Source organism: Aplidium turbinatum, chromosome 8, assembly GCF_918807975.1.
Source record: "Aplidium turbinatum chromosome 8, kaAplTurb1.1, whole genome shotgun sequence".
NCBI lineage: Eukaryota > Metazoa > Chordata > Ascidiacea > Aplousobranchia > Polyclinidae > Aplidium > Aplidium turbinatum.
In genome coordinates this window covers 11,071,805-11,092,742 of record NC_137479.1, presented here as the reverse complement: position 1 = coordinate 11,092,742, position 20,938 = coordinate 11,071,805, and the positions used below count along the sequence as shown (strand labels likewise).

At 36.2% G+C, this 20,938-nt stretch overlaps 3 protein-coding genes across 3 annotated transcripts; all 3 read left to right on the top strand.

Moving 5' to 3' along the window:
- The first annotated feature begins 2,378 nt into the window (after positions 1-2,378).
- Positions 2,379-2,903, top strand: LOC145776051 (protein FAM200B-like). The gene has a single exon (XM_082587459.1). The coding sequence runs from the start codon at positions 2,379-2,381 to the stop codon at positions 2,901-2,903; it is 525 nt and encodes a 174-aa protein (XP_082443585.1).
- Positions 2,904-3,344: 441 nt separating this feature from the next.
- On the top strand, positions 3,345-4,187 carry LOC145776050 (protein FAM200A-like). The gene has a single exon (XM_082587458.1). It carries the CDS (start codon positions 3,345-3,347, stop codon positions 4,185-4,187), a length of 843 nt encoding a protein of 280 aa, XP_082443584.1.
- Positions 4,188-8,647: 4,460 nt separating this feature from the next.
- On the top strand, positions 8,648-15,527 carry LOC145776049 (uncharacterized). The gene is made up of 6 exons (XM_082587457.1): positions 8,648-9,149; positions 10,263-10,553; positions 11,515-11,660; positions 13,323-13,497; positions 14,662-14,764; positions 15,443-15,527. The coding sequence occupies exons 1-6, from the start codon at positions 8,648-8,650 to the stop codon at positions 15,525-15,527; spliced, it is 1,302 nt and encodes a 433-aa protein (XP_082443583.1).
- Positions 15,528-20,938: the final 5,411 nt, after the last annotated feature.

Sequence of the window (20,938 nt, the reverse complement as noted above, 5' to 3'; positions counted from 1 at the left end):
TCTCAGGTACCGTGTCGTGCAGATACTGTGCTGAAATTAGCTATACTAGTGATAACAGCACATGGTTGTCTGGGAAAGCATATTAGTTACTTACAAATATATGAACTCAAAACTGGGTAGTAGAAAGCCCAGAAATCGAGTGTTCGAAATCACCCCACAAATCTTTGTATTTTTGCTGTATTCAGCTCTATAGTAAATAAAAAAGGAGCCAGGTAAGCTATACACACTATACTGTACTTAGCAATGAAAGCAAATAACAGCATCTAATCCAGAATGTAAATGTAGAGAACCCCAAGCTATAGGTCATGGAAAACACAACGAGGCATTAAAACCCTGTATTAGACAATTTAAAGATGATAATAGTGATACAGTTAAAGCAGCTGCAATAAACTTTTTCTGAGTGCATTTCGTAGGTTTAAAACGATGACAATTTGCTCTTAGATTTCCCATGCATTAGGGGAGACCGGGTATGAAAATAACACTTTTTGTCTTAAACGCTATGAGTTTTAAATTCTTCTGCGCATCTTTTGCAAAACTTCACAGCAACTGCTCATAACTTAATGCTACAAAATGAGAGTTTTATCGCTTTATCTGCTTTAAGAACTATCGCTGTAAGAAATACTACACGTTTGTTAAAACCATCTTATATACCCGATATGGTTGTTACAACGCAAAGGGATGGTTGTAACACGTATTCAAAAACAGTAAATTGCCAACTTAGAAGAAAGGAAAAGAAGGCTAATTGACACTTAGCCACACAAAAAAATGATGGTATGGTTACATCAGAATTGAAAACACTTGGACGCTCCAAAAAGTGCAATATCTCCCCGATAGCTCAGTTGGTTAGCTCGTCACTTCTGGAATGAAGAAGCTTCAAGATCAAGCGGTGCTGGTTCGACGCTTGGGGTGTGTGCTTAAGCAACGCACGTTAAGGACTCCTCTCCATTCAGCGGCATCTAATGGATGGAATAATTCCCTGGCAACGACACTTCAACAATCGGAAACTTCACTCTGTCAATCTCGGTGACCGGGCCTGTGTCAGTGACTCAAAGCCTCTACAAGTATGCGAAACTGCCAGGATTAAGCTCTTCAAGAAGCTTTCCCAGTCCGAGGATAAAAATTCAATCAATCAATCCATATTTAGGATGTGTGAAATACAGTAGTCTCAAAGATCGCCATCAGAATCTCAATTTGGGCAAACAAATATCAGTCCTTCTTCTGTGCATGCTTAATATGATTTACACTCACCTAGCTTTGAGTTTCCGTATGTATCCATGCAGATGGCGCAAAAATGTTACAATGTACAATGCATACGTATTACAAGCATACCCGATCCTATCCGCCATATTCAGCTAGGCCTAACACATACATGGCTTGGAGCTAAAAATGCAATTGCTGTACAAAATTATATTTATGATGAATTACTTTATTGTTAACAAACAAAAACGATAACGGCTAAAACAAAATGTTAACTAACAAAATCTAATAAATCTTACAAAACTGACGTTTGTAGCCTACCTAAAAAATCGATTTTCTTCAAGAAAATTTTTATCGTGAATCCAATGGCCCCAGGAAAAAGCACACGCACGTATAAAAATAAGGCAAACGGTTATAGTAACTGGGGGTCCGCTGAGCTCTTTCAGGAGGTCTGTAAATGTTTCCGAATTTGCAGCATGTTTGATAAATTACAATATTTAAAATTTGGATGTGCTTTATTTGTGTTTTACAGTGATTCTCAAACAGCGCATTGCGATGCCTTGGTGCATCGTTTGAAATTTCAAAGGCCGTCGCACAAAGGTTCGATTTCCTAACTAAAAAAATGATATAAAAAAATTAAATCTTTTTATAAGGTTATGTATATTTACTTTAATTCTTTTGAGACAGCAGATTGTTGATCAACGCTTGATTTAGAAATACAAACGTTAGTCAGCAGTCTCTCCGCACTCATAGTTTTGTCATGACTGTGATTATAACGAAACATTGATTGGAAATGAAAAAATAGAAAAGTTATTTGCAAAGGTCACAAAAATTTTATTAGTTTTCGTTAAAATTTATAGAAAAACTTTAAATCAGCATTATTGATTTTTGAGTGCCAGCATACAGTCTATACCAATGTTTCTCAACCCCGAGTCCGCGGACTCAAATGAGTCCGCGGAAGGGCCTGGATGAGTCCGCGAGCACAGTTGCTTTTGCTAGTATAGTCAGTTTATATTGTATTACAAATAAAACGTAAAATCCTCCTATTTCACCAACTTTATCTTTGTGATATCATAATAAATTGGCTAAAATTCTAAAAAGTGACTGTGTTCTACCGGTGAGAACACAAGTCAGTTTTAGATTAGATGCCTGGTGAACAGTCTCAGACAGAATTACTTAAAATGGCTAAAAGAAAACAAGTTTTTGCATATAATGATAAATACTTGAAGCTTGGATTTACTTCGATTGAGGTGAATGGCGAAGTGAGGCCGCAGTGTGTGTTGTGCTTAACAGTCTTAGCTCACAGCTCTTTAAAGGACACGAAACTTCGTCGTCATCTAGAATCAAACCATGGAAATTTTGTTAACAAATCTCTTGAAGTATTTAAAGAAAAGGGGCATCAGGTGAAGCGAAGTCGCATTGATCGCCCAACTGCTTGGGGAGGAATAGTATATTCTCACAGTCATGCAGTGCGTGCTTCTTTTGCGGTTGCATGGAAAATCGCTTGTGCAAAAGCACCTCACACAGCTGGAGAAAATTTGATTAAACCAGCATCTGTTGAAATGGCCAGGATAATGTGTGGTGATGCTGTTGCTAACAAACTGGAAATGGTTCCTTTGTCAAACGACACCAACCATGAAGCGGCGTATCGAAGAACCCTCAAGAAATGTTCTGCAACAAACAATCGCTGCCATAAGACGCTGTGAAAGATTTAGTTTGCAACTGGATGAGACAACCGATATCGGAAGTGATGCACAGCTCGTGGTGTTTGTGCGATATTTTGACACAAATGATTTCGTTAAGCAGTTTCTGTTTTGCCGTCCACTTGCTAAAAATACCACAGGAGAAGAAATATTCAAGAAAGTGGATTACTTCTTTGAAGAACATCAGCTTGAGTGGTCTAATTGCGTGTCTGTTTGTGCTGATGGTGCTCCAGCCATGATGGGAAGTAAGAAAGGCTTCATGAGTTTTGTGAAAAAGAAAAACAATAACATTTCGGTTGTTCATTGTCTTCTCCACAGAAAAAATTTGGCAACAAAAGAAATGCAAGAAAATCTTGCCATAGTTTCAAAGAGTTTGTATCTGTGGTAAATTATATTAAATTTCGTCCTTTGAACACTCGCTTATTTCGTGCTTTGTTTGACGAAATGGGAGCGGAACTCAGTGGGCTTCTGTTCCATTCAACTTTTCGTTGGTTGTCACGAGGAAAGGTGCTTGAGAGAGTGGCTACTCTTAAAGAGGAAACCCATGCTTTTTTAAAAGAGCAAAATCATGAACTTGCTGATCGCTTTCGTGATGATGAATGGATTGCGAAGTTGCTATTTTTGGCCGATGTTTTCAGCCATGTAAGCCAACTGAATAGTTCTATGCAAGGAAAAGAGAAACTATCTTTTGAGGTTTTGGAAAGTATTGATGCATTCAAACGTAAAATAAAGCTGTGGATGCATCGAATGAAAAGTGGGAGGTTAGCTGCTTTCTCAGGATTGAACTTATTTGTGGAAGAGAAAGATATCAATTTTGGCGTCATTCTTCCCATCTTTCTTGAGCACCTCAACACATTTCTTTCTGAATTGGATCGTTATATTCCTTCCAACGATTATTGCAGGATCTTTAATTGGGTTCGGAATCCTTTTCAAGTGTCAGCGCTAGAACTTCATTCAGATGTGGACTGCATTGCTGAACAGTTGCTTGAATTGCAAAGCCGACAGATGTGGAAAGACAAGTTTAAAAAGGCTTCTTTGACTCAATTTTGGGCAAATGTGCAGTCGATGGAGCATAGTCTTTCAGATCTTTGCAAGCAAGCTGCAACAGCTCTTTTGCCATTTCCAACCACATACCTGTGTGAATCTGGTTTTTCAACTCTGACGATGATCAAAACGAAGTATCGCAATAGACTTCAACCGGAAGATGACATCAGATGTGCACTAACAACCATAATTCCGGAATTCGATAAACTTGTCAAGCAAGTTCAAGGACAAGGCTCTCATTGAGTGTGTGTTGAGTGAAAAACAGTGCTTGCTTTTTTCGTTGATACCGTATTAAACTCTCTTAGATAGAAATCAAAAAAACTATTTTTCGTTAATATATAGCTTGAGTCTGCGGATATATAGGCGAGCTTGAGAATAGTCCGTGGGTCAAAAAGGTTGAGAACCACTGGATACCATAACTTCGACAATGTCATGGATTGTCATAAATGCGTCGCGACTTCAGAAAATTCTACCAAGTGTATCGTTTAAAAACTTATAAAACATTTGTTTTCTTTCGAAGATGCGATTTATCACAATTTCTAATGCAAATTTGTTAGGAGTCCACGGCCACTTCGAAGACATCAAAAAGTGTTCGCCACGGCAAAAATTTGCTAAAAGTTTAACTAAAAGTGTACTTTTATTTTTGTGTAGCCCAGTGTTTCGTGGAGAGCCTTGATGTTTACAGAATCAAAAGTTACCACAGCATGCTATATATTCCAAATGTAGCCTACATTTTATCTCTGCTTTGCCTCAACAGATTTTCACTTGAAAACATTAACTTGTTTGAGTGTTTTAAGAAATCCTACGTCCGCAAATGACAACTTGCATTTTCATGTTTACATGACCACAAACTACATAAATGTTTTATTATCTGTAGATCGCAATAGCGCCAACCGCAGCAATACCGTTAGAATTGACAATACTATATGCGTTTTTTTTTTGGAATAATGTTTTTATTAATGTTGGTCAGCTATTCTAAGCAAAGGTTCTAAAAATAGTATCTTCATAAATTAATAATTTTTAATTTTCAATCTTGGACGTATTTCTTCAACAGATAAAGAGCACTAAACAGTGACAAATGGAAAATCAATTTTTATATTCAGCATTTGAGAGGAATAACAATTTAAAAAATGTTAGTGCATCAGAAAAGATAAAAAAAGTGTTTTAATGTTTTTGTCATGAAAGTAGCAATTTGCGAATCGCTCTCAGGCAAGACTAAAAAACAGCAGAACACATTGTCTTTATTTATATAAAAAAGATAACATTCGTATTTACAGATGAGTTAAGCAGAAGTTGAAAGTATCCTGCTAGTAACGCTAGTGAAGGAGGTGATTTCAGTAATATTTACAACAGATTGATCTTTTCTTTTTATAAACGAAACACCACAGCACTAAATCGATGCCACCGACAAAACAGATAAATAAGTGCTTGGATTTTGCAATCCTGCTGTGATACAACAATGAATGATGAAATCACTTGTGCAAACAATACGCCAGATTCCAGCCTTGCAATCACACAGTGAAAAAATACTTTCTTAAAGTTTGAGAGGGCGGCCTCCTGCTTTTGGGTCCGTCACCGATGAAACACAACAGGTTGAAAGTTGTTGGCCATTTATCAGGTGGATAAGATTACCTTGCACCATTATTCTTGTATGGCATTGGTGACATAATGTAAAAAATTACTGACTTGACAATACATTGCTGATATGTTATCTCAGCACACAAACATTGATAAAGGCTTTAGTAAAGCCCTGACGGAAAAAATCATATTGTTTTGGCTTTACTGTTGCAACAAAGTTTTATTGTTTGGGCTATCAACCGTATCGTACTTTTTCACTTTTGAACCATTTGCTTGCGCGTTCACTTTTACGAATAAAACAATTCCATCAACCACGCCATAAAATTTATCTGCTTTCACACAGCAATTTATGCTTTATTCATAAAAAGATTTGTTTTTGGAATAAGTATACACAATGCAGTGACTCTCCATTTCACGGAGAAAAGAGAAGTTGATGTTAACATTTTACTGCAGCTTTAAATTCGGGGTAGTGGCAAAACTCTGGCGTTGTTGCAGCCCTACATGAGTTAATCAACTTTGACAGACGAAGCCATAATCTTTTGGATTTGAACGTTTTGAACTCGATGATCTGAGAACTAAAACATGATTTCCACCACGGGCAAAAAAGAATGATGACATAAATCTCTCAAAAAAAAACCGAGCAGTTGCTTTGCAATTGAACAAAATTAAAATAAGGCACTCAATCGAATGCAACTTCTTCTAGCTGTGTATAGTTTCACATCCAACTTTGGAAGAAACTTAAAGTTTTGGAGTTTTGTTCAATTTATCAAAAGGTGACTGACGTGATCGCAACTGCATAGCTGTTGCATGCAAGTTTTCCTAATTTACAAGTGCCCTTGTAACATCCTCACAATGCGCACATCCGTTACAAGTCTTGACTCTTCCGTCGACCAAGATGTCAAAGGAAATTAGGTATTCACAAACACTTTTTTTATTTTTTATTTTGCTTTTAAGCAAAGATGCATTTAAATCAGGATTGGAAGTAACGTGATGAGATTTCTCATCAAAAATTGATATAGGTTGATAAATGTTGGCACAGACAGATAAAACGTCAATCACGAACACGTTCTCCTAATCGCACGTTCATAAAACTTCAGTTGCAAATTTGAGGCGTTGGATGCACGATAAAAAAGGGTCCTTTAAACCAAACATTTTTTTTGCTTTATTCAAATTGTTGCTGAATAAGAGAAAGAAGCTCAAGTTAGGAAATGATTTTAAACACTGATGGTATTGCCACGTACACCAGCAGAAAACTAAATTCATTTGATTCTTTGTTAGCATCCCCCGTTAGCATTTGCTACTTCCTGCAATAAACAGATGCAAAATTTGTAATAAGTCGCTACAACTGCAGAGGACAAATGTACCGGTTCATAAAGGCTATTAAATATTTTATTTCGAAAGATACAGGAAAACAAACGTAGAATAAATAAAGTTAGATTGCATTGAAAGGTCAAAATTAAACGGATACCATTGTACCACTTTCCTTTACTTCGTTTACGATTGAATCGATAGCAACATGTTGTATTTATTCGCTTTTACTCTGGCCTATCAGTGGAGGTTGAAATCGAGTTTGTGTTGAGTGCGAATAATAATAATGTTATGGTTTTATTTATTGTCGCTCTACTACAGCAAAGGTCTTTTAGCGACAGAGCTCACTTTTAATTTATATCAGGTTTACGATGTTGTCACTTTATTACCCGACTCACTGCGCTATGCAGGATAGAACACAATTTTTTAAAGTCTTCGGTTTGACCCGACCTGGAATCGATCTCAGATCTACCAGCACCAGAGCCGAAGACGAAACCACTCGGCCACTGAGCTGGTCTGAGTGCGAATAAGAAAGCTTACAATCATTGCTTTTTTATTTTGATTCTGTCAAAATTCAAGAAAACCTGCGTGATTGTTTCAAGCTATTTATAATTTATTCGTGCTGCAACACGTTTTTAGTTGCTTGCTTTAATAGATAGCGCACTCGGTAGACCGTTTTGTAAAAAAAAAATATTTTGCAGTCGGCAGGTTATTTTGGTAAAATAAGGATAATGGCTACGTTCAACTTAAGAAAGCAACCTGCTAGACTTTATGTACTGTAGCATTGGAAGAAATGTATTAAATGACTACTTAAACACTAAAAAAATGAGACCTTCAATGGATGACAGTAAACACATCTCAAGGGGCCAGTTTATCATTTTTGATCAGGCATTACTGGCTTGAAATGTTTTGAAATTTAGAATTGCTATTAATCGATTTTTTTCCAGAAATAGGTGCAAAGTTTATTTGATAAACAAGAACGCAAAAACGTACTAGTCGTTTGTTTTATTCCTTTACTAACGTTTTGCATCAAGACGATGAACCCAAGCGCATCTTAAGATTGAATAACGTAGGCTACATAGGTAGGCTGCAGTACAAAATTTTCAAAGCATTTATTGACGTTTGAATAAAAGCAAGAAAAAAATTAATCCAAAACGTATTTACAATTGTAAATAAACGATTTAAATATGATTACTTTTATATCGCATACCATGCAAATTTCGAACGATTTTGTACGGGACAAAACTCTTAAATCCATGTTTAAATTAAACAAAACAGTTTGAGACAAAATTAAAAAGACTGGCGTGGCTTAGATAGCAGATTCCCATTGTCAGGTTCAGTCAGTCAGTTATTTACGTAGGCGTGACTTGTCTCTTCTGTGGCGAAATCTAACATTTTAATCTTTTTCTTTTTTCGCTTTCCGTCCTCTATATAACCGTTGATTACATATTTTTGTAAATTCCTCTGAAGAAAAAGTGTTTCCGATTTATTGTCTTTGATTGCTTTTGTTTTTCAGATCAAAATATATCGATTTTTATTTTTCTATTTTCATGTTTTTGGGTAGGAAGTGATATTTTTTATGTGATAAGTGGCTATTGGTTTGGTTTTAAATCTTTATTCTGACAGACTGACAAAGCCTTGATAGATTAATTATTCTTGGTAGTTTGCATACTTGTAGAAGCTTTTGACGCAGGGCCGGTTACCGAGATTGGCATAGTCAAGTTTTCCGATTGTTGAAGTGTTGTTATTGGCATGTATTATCTGCAGGTAAAATAAGTAAATAAAAGTTTTTAGGCTTTAAATGAACTCTGACAGCAATGAAACAATTGAAAACATCTTCAAACGGCTTGGCGTCAGACACTACGTACCATATATTACCTACCACAAACACTGTGTACGTGTATGAGTATGTCGGCTCACATGATTATTCAGGAATGTACTATTCGGAAGAAGAAAATTCTGGTGGATCGCAAGCTCAATTTCCACGTGATCGGAGCATACGACAAGATGCACAAATGGCTTATTCTGTTTCCAACCGTTCATCTGCTCTACTTCTGAGCAATACGGAACTGTGTGGCTTTATTGGATTTTGCAAGAGTTCTGCTTACAGTTCTTGCTTGAACATAACTATAAGGTCATGCAATCAATGTGGGACATTTGCAGCTGTTTCGTTCTTAATTTGGTTATTGTGTCTCGGTATGGCAACCCTCATTGGAAATTCGATTGTTTTAGCTGTAGGCGTGCACCGCCGTCGCACTGGAAAGCTGAAGAAGCTGGACATTTTAAGAAGTTCCCTTGCTTTGGCTGATTTTATATCAGGTGGGACTAAAGCAAAATAAAAAATAATTGTATATAATGTGTAAAATATGAATTTTACAATAAATGTGCGTGTGACCATTTGATTAGATCTATATAGAAAGTAATGTAATTAACATGGTGACTGGATGGCTTAAAATGATACGTTATAGCCAAGTGGAAAGATATTTCTTTAATTAGTACTTTGTAGCTTGCCACGCAGTAAGCACAATGGAATATTGTAATAACATTCATATAATCACTCGTGTCTTGTAGCCTGCATCGTGTGGTAGTTTGCAAATCCAGAAAATACTTCATCGTAACTCAAAAGGGACAACTAAACCGCTAAAAACAGACAATTCATGACCATAATAAAAATTTCTGATGTTTTTCTTTGGAAATGCGTCATATTTCTTGAAATTTTTTGAGATATTTATTTTCTTTGAGGAGTAAGTTATATCTCAGCAATCACAGCACAAAAACCCTATGATTCAACTATAATACCATTTTGATTCCTAGTTCACAATTGCCGTGTTGGGTCTCTATCCATTTTGCGTAATACGTTTGGACATTTCCTCTCTGAGGAATTAATTTTTCGACTTTCCAATATTAGACCCGTGGTGCTGCGTAATCCAGTTTTCATTTTAAGTAAGCAAGATAAGCACTTTTTTCGATTGTTTTGATCAGACCATATTTTTGTTATAATGTACTGTATCTTTCTTAAGTAGCCTACTTCTTATACAATGTAATATTTCCTTTTAGGCTTGAAAAGGGTTATATATGAAGCCGAAAACGTTCGCTTTATTTTATGTTTTGTTTCTGATAATGTTAAATGTTGTGCCATTGCCCAGCTATGCCTGTTTATAGTTTACAATTGATTCAATGAATCGACAATCCCCAATAAGATTTGGTGTCTGTTTCTTGAATTGCCAGATCTTGAAGTTTGTTGCAAAATTTCAAAAACACATAAAGAACAAGCGAGAAACTTTCGCTACATAAAAATTAAGCCTACGCTCTGTAATCTGTATGCTACTTTAAATTTTTTACTAAGTTAAGAACGATAGCTTGACCTTACATTATAATTTAGCCAATGAATAAACAAGGATTGCTTTAATCATTTTTTTTTTCATTCTTTAGGAATTCAAGTAATGGTCATTTCTGTGTACAGCTACAGTTGGTCAATGAACTTAACAGCTTTGGAACTGAACAAACAGCAGCTGGCACTCCGCGGTTCAGCTTCAGCATTCATTGGGGCAACTTTTTACATGTTTGGTTATACATCTTCTGTGTACCATCTGCTATACATCAGTATGCAAAGATTGTATGCAGTAAAAAAGCCTTTAATGTTTAAACGGCAAGGGAAGTCCACTGTATACAACGGTATTGGAGTCATTTGGCTTCTTGCCATTGTATCTGCAACACTTCCTGGTAAGTTGAGCTATAGCTCGATTGATACGCATAATATGGTACTTTCACGTGGACAATTTTTGATACTTTTTTTCCATTTAGGTACCGTATACAGAATATTATATAACTTAGAATCTGCGCGCTCTGACTAGGTCAAGAGTTTTTCTTTAAAGTTTTGATTTTTTTTCTAGCTGCTCTTGCACCAAACAGTGATATTACTAGTGGTCGCTACGTGTTTTGTTTATCTTGTGCATGCTTTTGTAGGCCTAGAAGGCAAACATGTAATCCATCCTATGCAAATGAAAATAACCTTGTTTTTAACTTAACAATGTTTTTAAAACTTTTAAAGCAGTATGTTGCCTTCCAGTTATTACTTCTGAAAATTTATATTTATAAACACGACCCTCTCTGTTTTGTGAATTAATTAACTTGCTGTGTATGTTATTACAGGCTTTAATACATTTTTTAAGTCTTGAAATTTCAAGACCATTATCAATCAGTCAATGTTTTATTCGTCAGTAACAGGAACATAGTATATGTTAGAAATATGCAAGTAATATACACAATGCAAAAGTTATACCGACAGGGAGACAACGAGACGACCATACAGTCTACTAGCCAATTGCCACCCAACGGAAATGACGATTTTGCCATTTACAATACAAGAGAAAAAAATAAAAAATTAAAACGTTCCCGCGCTTCAACATATGCACCAAAAAAAAACATTTTTAAGATAACGTATAGGCCTAAACACAAAATTCCAATCTTTAGCCAATCTATAGCCAATCTTTAGATAAATAAATCCGCTAAAATTGTTTTACAACATAGCCTAACCACAAATGGAAAATCTCCACCAGGGGTATATACCTTCGTGGCCATGCCTATAGTGTACCTACAGCACTGAGAAGGCTTAAAGGCGGAAACGGTGTCCCACTGTATGTAGTTGATACTACTGTATAATTATGTAATGTTATTTTAACAGCTTGGTTTCCAAAAGATTTTACTTTTAGTTATGTCGTTCCTGCTTTTCTTTACTTGCCTGTTGTCCGAGACTTTTCACAAACACCAGACTATTCTTTGGCCATTTCATTGGTGATCTTTTTATTTGCCATTCCATATTTGATTACGGTAAGCATTAAAGTACATGGTAAGTTTCATGCGTGCATGAGCACTCTAAAAGCAATAACTTTTAACCTTTTTAGTATGATACAATCAAATATAATACTGTAGTCCCCGATTATTAAGCTCACGGTTAATAGGTCCACCCGCTTGTTCAGCCTAATTTGGTCCGGTCCGGACTGCTTCATAAACCCAAAATTGTTTGGCCCCGAGGTGGGCTTAATAAGCTGGGACTGCTGTCATTATCATCATCATTAAGTTCCTTCCACTCGTCAAGGGTTGGAGGCAATGAACCTGCAAGTTTCTTTGTTGTGAAGTTGTGCTTTGAATGTACTGAGAACAGACTACTGTACAAAAAGATTATATAAAAAAAAACTAAACTAATCGATTGCTGAGTACAATAAGCTTTGTAAATCCAATTTCATTTAAACCATAAACAGACAACAGACTACTGTACAACAGACTACAGACTACAACAGACTACTGAACCATTGTCTGTTTATGGTTTAAAAGAGTTACCTCTCTACCCAATTTCATTTGTTCTTCTTTTCGTCGCTTTCGTAGACTCCGTCTCGTCGTCGTCGTCTGAGCTTCTGGGGCCGAGGGTCTATCCTTTTACCACCCCAGATTCACGATTCACCTTAGACTCCGTCTAACTTTTCTTAACAAAAATAGGGTTTGCGTCTTTTCGAAATCACCATTACAAAAATATTTTTTGTGATAAACTGGTACCACAGTTTTGAAACTGTATGTGACGCATTGTATGAAAAAACAAGCAAACGCAGTTTGGTTTCGTTAATCGTGGCCATTTCGAGTACTGCACGCTTTTATTGTTTAGAGTTGGGACTTTAGTTGCTGATTTTAAAATCGAACTAAATATGTAACTTTTTTCAATTGTGTGAAGCTTACAACATGTCACCATCAGTGTAAATTCATTGCACCCATGCAATGTGTCGACTGTCGTGAAATCAAACCTACAAAACTTCAATCAAACGTTTATCGTCGGTACAAAAAATGTAAACAAAGATTATGCAAGGATGCAAAATCTAATCACTTTTCTTTCTCAATGTGTGAGTCATTGAATATTTATGTATATAGCCTATGTCATTGGTGGGCTGTCTGAGAAACTAGAAAAATCTTGTAGCCTACTTTTTTTTTAACAGTGAGAGATTTGAAACTAACCTTGCAATGTCAATTTGTCTTAAACATTTTTTTCTGTGAGACATGCAAGGCTAAATATAGAAATCACAAACTCAATGACCTCGCTTTTATGATGTTTGACGCCGTTACATGTGTAAATTGTCATGATTGATGTAAGCTTACAAAATTTTAATTTGGTGAACTACTTCAATAAATTGTCCTCATCAAAAGTGAGCACTTATTGCATTTAATAACGCATAGATTTTTGAATGTTTCAAAGATAGTGTTTTAATCATTTTATCAAAAAGACTAGTTTTCTCACAATATGTTTATGTCAATTTGAATAGAAAATATTCTCAGTCACTTTGTATAAGCTACATTTTCAACTATAAATGTAAATTAGTTATTGTCAGAGCTTGTATCATAGACCTCAACTGGGTATTGTTGCAGCTAAACGTGCATTATAGTGATTGTTTCAAATTTTGCTAAAAAGTTATACCTGCTTGCTCTTTCAAATGTTGTATTTTCTAGGCTGCGGCGACCTTGGCTTGTGGCATTCTTGTCTGCAAGGAGCAAAGAAATAAAACTCGGTCGTTGAGCGAAACGAGTCGTTACAGTAAGGATAGTCAGAAAAACCTGATTCGAAGAAACAAAACTGCATTTGTTACGGTTGGAACAATGGTGGTAGGATTCACAATTACTTTAAGTAAGCTCTTTATTAAGCTTGTAACGTCATGGTGTTTCAGATTTTTCTTGCCCATTGCGAATCCAACATCTAATAGCTAACTTTTATCAGCTATATGTACAATGGGAAAGATGTTACAAGTAGAAGTGAAGATCAATTTGTGTCTTTACCCACGAAGAAAGTGAAGTCTTCACTGGAAATGGGTTGCAAGACAAAGTTTTAAAAAAAATGTAGTTTCACTATTCTCTCTTATTCTAAGCCTAAGCACTTGCAGAAAGCACATCCTCTCTACCAAAGAGGTCCAATACTAACTGAGCACGCATTTAATACTGATAAAAAAAAACAGTATCATCACCAATGTTGGATTTCTTTCTTGTCTGCAGACGTATAGGCGTAGCCAGAGGGAGGGGCAAAAGGGGCCATGGCCCCCTCCCAAGTTTTCAAAGTTTGGATTCCGAAGTTGAGCCCTTTGTTGAAAATATAATAAAATTTGTAGAAGTTTATAACGTTTTCCAAGACATCTGGCTGTTAACACCCCAAGGACTTGTTTTAGACACACAGAAAGAAACCAATAAATTTTGCAAATCGTAAACCGCGCAAAATTTACTCGATTTAAGTTTCTTTTAACTAATTTGTGGAAGCAATTTCAGAATGGCTTACTCTGTTGGGTTTTTGTGTAGCTGCGTTTTTGGTGTTCTCTAATTTTAGCCGCAGATTTTGCCCGTTCGTGTGTAAGAGCTACCTTTAATAAGTTAATAGCTGTTTATCTGCTAATAAATTTCATAAAAGTATTACCCTAAAAGTGTTTCCAGAAAGCGCTATAATCCATTATTTAAGTGTAATTTTGCAAAAATTTTCCGGGGGAGCATGCCCCCGGCACATCAGGTGGCGATGTCTTAAATCAAACACTTTGTCGTTCTCTTCAATTCAGCAAATATTTGCCCCCCCCCCCCCCCCAATTTTTTTTCCTGGCTACGCCACTGTGCAGACGTTGAATCAATGTTAAAACGGTTAAATTGCTGTCTGGATCTTCATGTTGATGCACGCAATACTGCGAGAAAAAGCATGCATTAGCTACTCTATTAAAAGTCATTTGTAAGAGCCATGATTTTTAACTTCTCGTCGTAGTTTTCAATTATCTTTGTGTTCTTTGAATTAAAATGTTTTTTATGTTTTATTCTTCAGTTCCTATCCTTATAGTCACAGCATTGTTATATGCAAACCAACTGGACTGCTCCACCTACTCCACTCCATATCTCATTTGCATCTACCTCAGCATGTCCAACAAGTAAGTGGAAACCTGTCAGAGCTTGATTAGAAACAAACAGTGTTGGACAGATATTTGCTAAAACTATGCCATTCGGCCTTTATCACTTTAATCTTTTGGGCCGAGAAAATGAGAATATGCGTTTTAGCTGTAGGGCCATTTGCCACGAAAATCTGAGGTAACATGCAAAGCAGTTTTGACTGTTCTTTTGATTTGGATCCCAAATTCTTTCAAAAAGGAATACAGAATAAAACAAAATGTAGGATATTTATTGGATAAATAAACAATAACATAAAGCTTGATAGCTTGATTGATAAGTTGGAAAGATGTCATTTTTTGAAAAATGGTGATAGTAATACTTTTTATACAATATTCACGATAATGCATGGTGCGACCAGCTTCTGACGAAAACGTCTTAAATGATTAATCATTCCCCAAAGTATAAGTCCACATAAGAAAATTCAAGCCATGTTTATTTATGTGTGCTCCAAGCTTCAATTTGGCTGTGCAAAGATATGCGAATGCCTTTAAGTAAATATTATTGAAATAAAAAGCTTGAAAAAATAATCATTGGGACAAAATGTTGCAAATTCTAAGACTTGACAGAAAAATATTTATTAGCATCAAAATGCTACAATGCAATATGCTTGTTGATAAACATATCTTTTCCTAACGTTTAATCATATGTTTTTATTGCAGCTTTGTCAACATCATTATCTACAGCCTAAAAGACAAGAGCTTTCGGTTATCAGCAAAAGCTCTCTTTTCTGCTCTCAGTACTTAATCTTTGAGAACTCAATGATATCACAGGAGTTACACTTTCAAAAACAATAGCCGGTCATTGACAGTGCAATTAATTTATTTTGGACAAGGTTTGAATGCTTGGCAACACTGACTTATCGTCAAGTAGACAATAGACATATAATAGTTAGTAGCCTACCATGCGAGACCCTGCACTCGCGTCTTCCAATCACATTTCGATATACGAAAGATTGGTGACTAGTGGGACGACGCTTTAACAGTGGGACACAATTTGTTTTCTTGAACCGTGGTGAGCGTATATGACTGAACTTTTTGCATGTGGAAGCGAGATACTGGTCAACGTCGTTTGACGTAGTTTGATGGCAAAATTTTGTAGTTCAAGCAGTGGCGCAGCTAGGGGGGTGGGGGCTGGGGGGCGGACCGCCCCGGGCGGCACGTCTGGGGGCGGCATTTTCAGACTACGATTTTTGATTTTGATTATAATCTGATAAAAAAACGCATTTCATTTTCACATGCTTTTTCTTGAAGGGGCGGCAAAATCTGAATCCGCCCCGGGCGGCACATTCCCTAGCATTCCTTAGCTACGCCACTGAGTTCAAGTATGACATCAAAAAAGTTTTTTCACGTGTTGAAGCAAACATGAGTGGTCAGATTTCTTTTGTGCTTTTGATCTAACGAGGACTTAGTTCGAAGTAGTTTTTAGATTGAGTTAGTCCTAATAACTTGTACTTCCATAAAGCAAAAACTGTAAAGTTAATTTTTTTGAAGTTTTGATCTGAGAGGCAAAAATATTTCAAAATAGCGTTCAGGCATCAGTGGGACATTTTGATCAAGGACCTGTGGGACAGTAGAATCGTATACTTATACAACATGTATAACACAACGTGTTGACAAATCCCTTTTTTAAAAAGTCGTGGGACATTTAAGCAAAACCATTATGCATTCTATTTTGTTTTCAGTAGTGTTTGGTTATAAAGTTGAGAGTTTTGTTGAGTCAATCCAATAAAACTCTTTATTTCAACGTTTTTTTGATATAAAGTATTGCAACAATGCCTTGTAGCCTAATGCACAAATGCATGCATTAAAACTAATGTAAAATCTCTATTTTTTATTTGCAACTACTTTCTTGTTGCACTAAATGCATCTCTACAGTGTCCCATTGCTCCCTTATGTTAGGCACCAGAGGGACACTTTAGTGCGGCATTTAAAACTTGAAAATAAACATCTAAACATCAAATTTATTGTTAAAGTATGTTGAAGATGTGAAAAAATGAAACTTTATGAAAAATCTGTTTGGTACACATTGTTCGTTTATTATTTGAGTTATTAAAGAAAAAGCTTATTTTGTCCTTCTGGTCCCTGATCCCCCCCCTACCTGTGATACAACAGCGGACTTTTTTACTTTAACAATTTAGCTATGCCTAGAGTATATCTATCGCTGCAAACTAGTGCTACGCACTCGTTGTAGAGGTGGTTCTAGGAATCCTTTCCATGGGCATGCATATCGTCACTTCATCACAAAATTTGTTACCAGAAAGGTTGAGGGCAAACTGCAATTGAAATGAACCGTTATTGAACTAAATGCCTGGTGAACAGCCTCATTCATTTTTTGGCCCAGAAATGTTCAGTTATTTGCATTGTTGTATTGATGTTGTAAAAAGTGTGTTTTTATAATTATGCATTCGTTAAAATAAACTGAGATTTCTGCAAATATGATAGGTTAAACATTGCTGTGTTAAATACATGCTCTTGGTCAAGGGCGGGTCCAGCAAGTAACCTCAAGGGCGACGACTTCAATAAAAACACGATGATGTTTATTTATTGTAGTTGTTCATTAATCAGAACTTGCAAATACACCATGAATAAAGTTACTTTTCTGTATTTTAAAGGGGTGATCACCCACACTATTTTTTGATCCGCCACTGCTCTTAGTTGCTTGCTGCTAACTTTTAGATGATTTTTTTTGTCCTAATGTACCGACTTGGTGTAAGCAGACCACCCAGCACTGTTGCTAAGAATACCAACTAGCTGTATGTATCCACCACCAAATTATTAACACCTCCAAACTGATCTAAGCGTAATTTGATGTTTTAGAACCTAAATCTTTGGCAATTCTCTCGCTCCATTTACTATGTACTGTAAGTAGGCCTAGCCTAATTTTAGCACACAGCTTATTTAGACCTACCCAAGACGCATTCAAGTTACTGGGATATTTTCGAATGTATCGTATATTGTACAATTATTATGTAAACTACGATTTATTTGCATCACCTGGCTTTCAAGGAAGTTTTACTAATTTCTATGAACACTTTCATGTCTCTAATAACCTTTTAATGTTGTGATAATTTGATATTATGGCTCAGAATATAGGCCTACTGTAGAGTAATTTGATGGAAAGGTTTCTGCACAGCAAACATTCTTGCATTTGTTATGATTGTGGGAACGTGGGTATCGAAAGTAAATATTATCATCTTTAGAAAACTTTCTTTCTTTTGCTTCTTCTTTCGTGTGAGACGGAATTGTTCAGACTTCAGAACAGGTGATGAACGACATTGTCAGCAGTTAGTTTCTCCTGCCGCATTTGCATGCTGGCTCGCATAGATCTATGAGAGAGACAAACTCCACTTGTACAGATTGGAATAGAAGCGGCCATGGGAACGGAATGGGAGAAAACTTTCCTACTACTTTAGATAATATGACTTGCCATCAAACAATTTTCGGTAGGATGAAATATCGTAGGCCAGTGCTTTTCGCGCGCATGAAAAATATTGTAATACGCATGACAAACGTGGTGCGAATGAGGCGGATGAAAATCGTCCATGATTTTTACTTTTCGTTTGTGATGTGTAATAATTCAAACAAGCCTTATTAAAAGCAATAGCCACGTGTTTGATTGTCCCATGCTCGTTCAGTTTTTACTGGCTTCATTATAGAGTTGCCAGTTCTGCAGTTTTCCCACGGAATTAAGCTAGTTTGATTCAAAAATGGGATGAAACAGCAATCTCGAGTTGTTTGGCTAGTTTTGCTTTTTGGTTGCGGTTTTATAATTCAGAATTGGGCTACTTGTTCGAGTTTACACAAGAAAAGAGCGTTGGGCTGTTTTGCAATACGTTTCCAAGGCGAATGATTCATGAAAAACACACTGAATTTTTGACTGGAGCTCTTGATAGATTTTCAAAAAACCAAGTGGTTTAAGTTCAAAAAGCCTAAGCTTAAAGTTCTTATGCAAGCTCCACTAGCTACTTGACTCAAAGGAGATTTAGTGCACTAAAATTTGCTAACTAGTATGAAATTTTCAGTAGTCATTAATATACTTGGATGGTTGAATAAAAAATGCTGATTCTCCTAATGGTATTCTCATAACAAAACTGATTATCATTAGGCAATAATTTTCGTTGTTTTTTGTTGAGCAATTTGGACGCCTTCCCAGGCTCTAAAGTTGAGAGCTCTTGAATTGCAATCAATTTTCGGTGTTTTTAGTTGACTGATGGCAATTTGCACAGCCCGTAGTGTAACAGGCTTATCCCGACGCTGAGAGTGCTCAGCGGTTGTTTGAAAGATCTTTGGTATAACCAGGTGGGGAATCAAACCCTCATCGACCGACACAGAGGCGAACACTCAAGCCACTAAGCTATTGTGCCGGTTGTTGTTGTTACTAAAACAAAATTTATTTCACGTTTCTTAAATTGTAAGGCCTATACTTACTGAAAGCAGTAGAGAGTAAAGTAAATCAAAGTTAAATTCAGATCAATCCATTACAACTGCTTTCTACTTAAAAATCAGCTTAGTTGCACGATTTTATTTAATAAACCCTCACATCAGTCCTACTCAACTAATGTTAGCAAAGGTCCATTTTGACAAGTTGACTATTTTTGCGGTCCGGTGAATATTTGATATGCAACCACGAAAATTAAACAACCAGTAGCCTACGAGCACCTAAACACTTTTCAGGTAGTATGTAACCCGACTTGGATTTTTGTCTGACACAAACAACGAAGTAAAAAAGGAAAAAATGTATAGTGTTTTATTGTAGTGCAGCTGTGTGGATCGCACATCAAAGAAGACGGCAAAGCGTTGGGGGTCTGGGGCAGAAGACCCCAGCTCCTTGGATAATCACAAAAATTTGCTTTCTGTCTAAAGAGGCCCTGAAATGTGGCAATGAGGTTATTCTTCAAGAAGCCCGAGGTCCACCTTCAACACCCAGAAGGTCCGGATTTGGACCGCGGTCCGCCAGTTGAATAGCCCTGCCTTACATTGTTATTCCACCAACACAGAAAACAAATAACCTAGCTGCAAACTTACTATTTTAAGTTTGTGCGGAGACAATTTTTGCGAAATAAAAAAAGTGCGTATCGTTGTTTTAAAGGCCTAAAAGCACTGGCGGAGGCTATAATACACCTGCTTTTCATTGATGTTATCCTGCTTCCACATTGGTTCAAGCTGGATGTAACATTCTAGTGATACCCATCAGGGCGTAATAATTTAAGTTAGGATAGACTTTGAAGGAAAGCCAACTGAAAGAACGGAACGAATCACGCCTTCATCAGTGTCGAAGGCACGCTATAATACTACACCAATTCTTGGTATCACGTATGGGAGCAGCTTTATGTACTATACTAACAAACGGATTAACTGACTTAAAATGTGCTTACAATGCTAAATTTAAATCGTGCTGTAAACTTTTCCAATTGCAACTATCATATGTTTTTTATAAACCATTTTTATAAGAATACAAAATTTTTGAATGATTGTGAAGAATTGTTTGGAGGTTATTAAAATGTATAATAACTTATAAAACATAGGAGAAAAATGGCTGAAACGCCTGGTTACTATAATCAAAAAATAAAGAGCCCAAAATGTGGATAATAAACTAATGTTCAGCAAACAAACGTTTTGAAAACTATACTGTCATTATCATCAGTGCTATAAATCTATTTTAGCACTAAATATGAAGACAGTAGGCCTATAGTTTTTGAAACGTTTGTTTGCTGAACATAAGTTTAGTAACAAATAAAACACTTCTTCATTCTGTTCTGAATGCGTACTAAGATAAAATAGCCTATTACCAGTAGGCTACATGGATTTTCGAAACTGCACCTGCAAAAAATTAATAACCACCATATGGTGTGTTTACCGTACTTGTGTCAAAATAAGTGTTAAAGCACTGTTGATCATTCATATCATCTACCTCTTTGTGTAAATAGTTATTGCACAAACACGTCAAGTAAAAACCAACTGTTGAGGCAGACTAATTTTTTGTTACAAGTTAAGCCTGTGGCTTTAGGTAATATTGAGAGTAGTGCGCTAGGCGTAGTCTAATTAATATGCTAATCCAGGCCATATAAACGCCTTATAGATTTATTACATTTGATAAATATAAATTTATTAAAAATTACAGATTTTGATAGTCGCATACATTTTTGGTTTTACAAT

Coding starts and splice junctions, on each gene's coding strand:
- LOC145776051 (XM_082587459.1), top strand. CDS start 2,379: ATGGCTAAAAGAAAACAAGTTTTTGCATATAATGATAAATACTTGAAG.
- LOC145776050 (XM_082587458.1), top strand. CDS start 3,345: ATGGGAGCGGAACTCAGTGGGCTTCTGTTCCATTCAACTTTTCGTTGG.
- LOC145776049 (XM_082587457.1), top strand. CDS start 8,648: ATGAAACAATTGAAAACATCTTCAAACGGCTTGGCGTCAGACACTACG. Junction 11,661..13,322: donor CCATTCCATATTTGATTACG/GTAAGCATTAAA, acceptor TGTATTTTCTAG/GCTGCGGCGACCTTGGCTTG. Junction 14,765..15,442: donor TACCTCAGCATGTCCAACAA/GTAAGTGGAAAC, acceptor TTTTTATTGCAG/CTTTGTCAACATCATTATCT.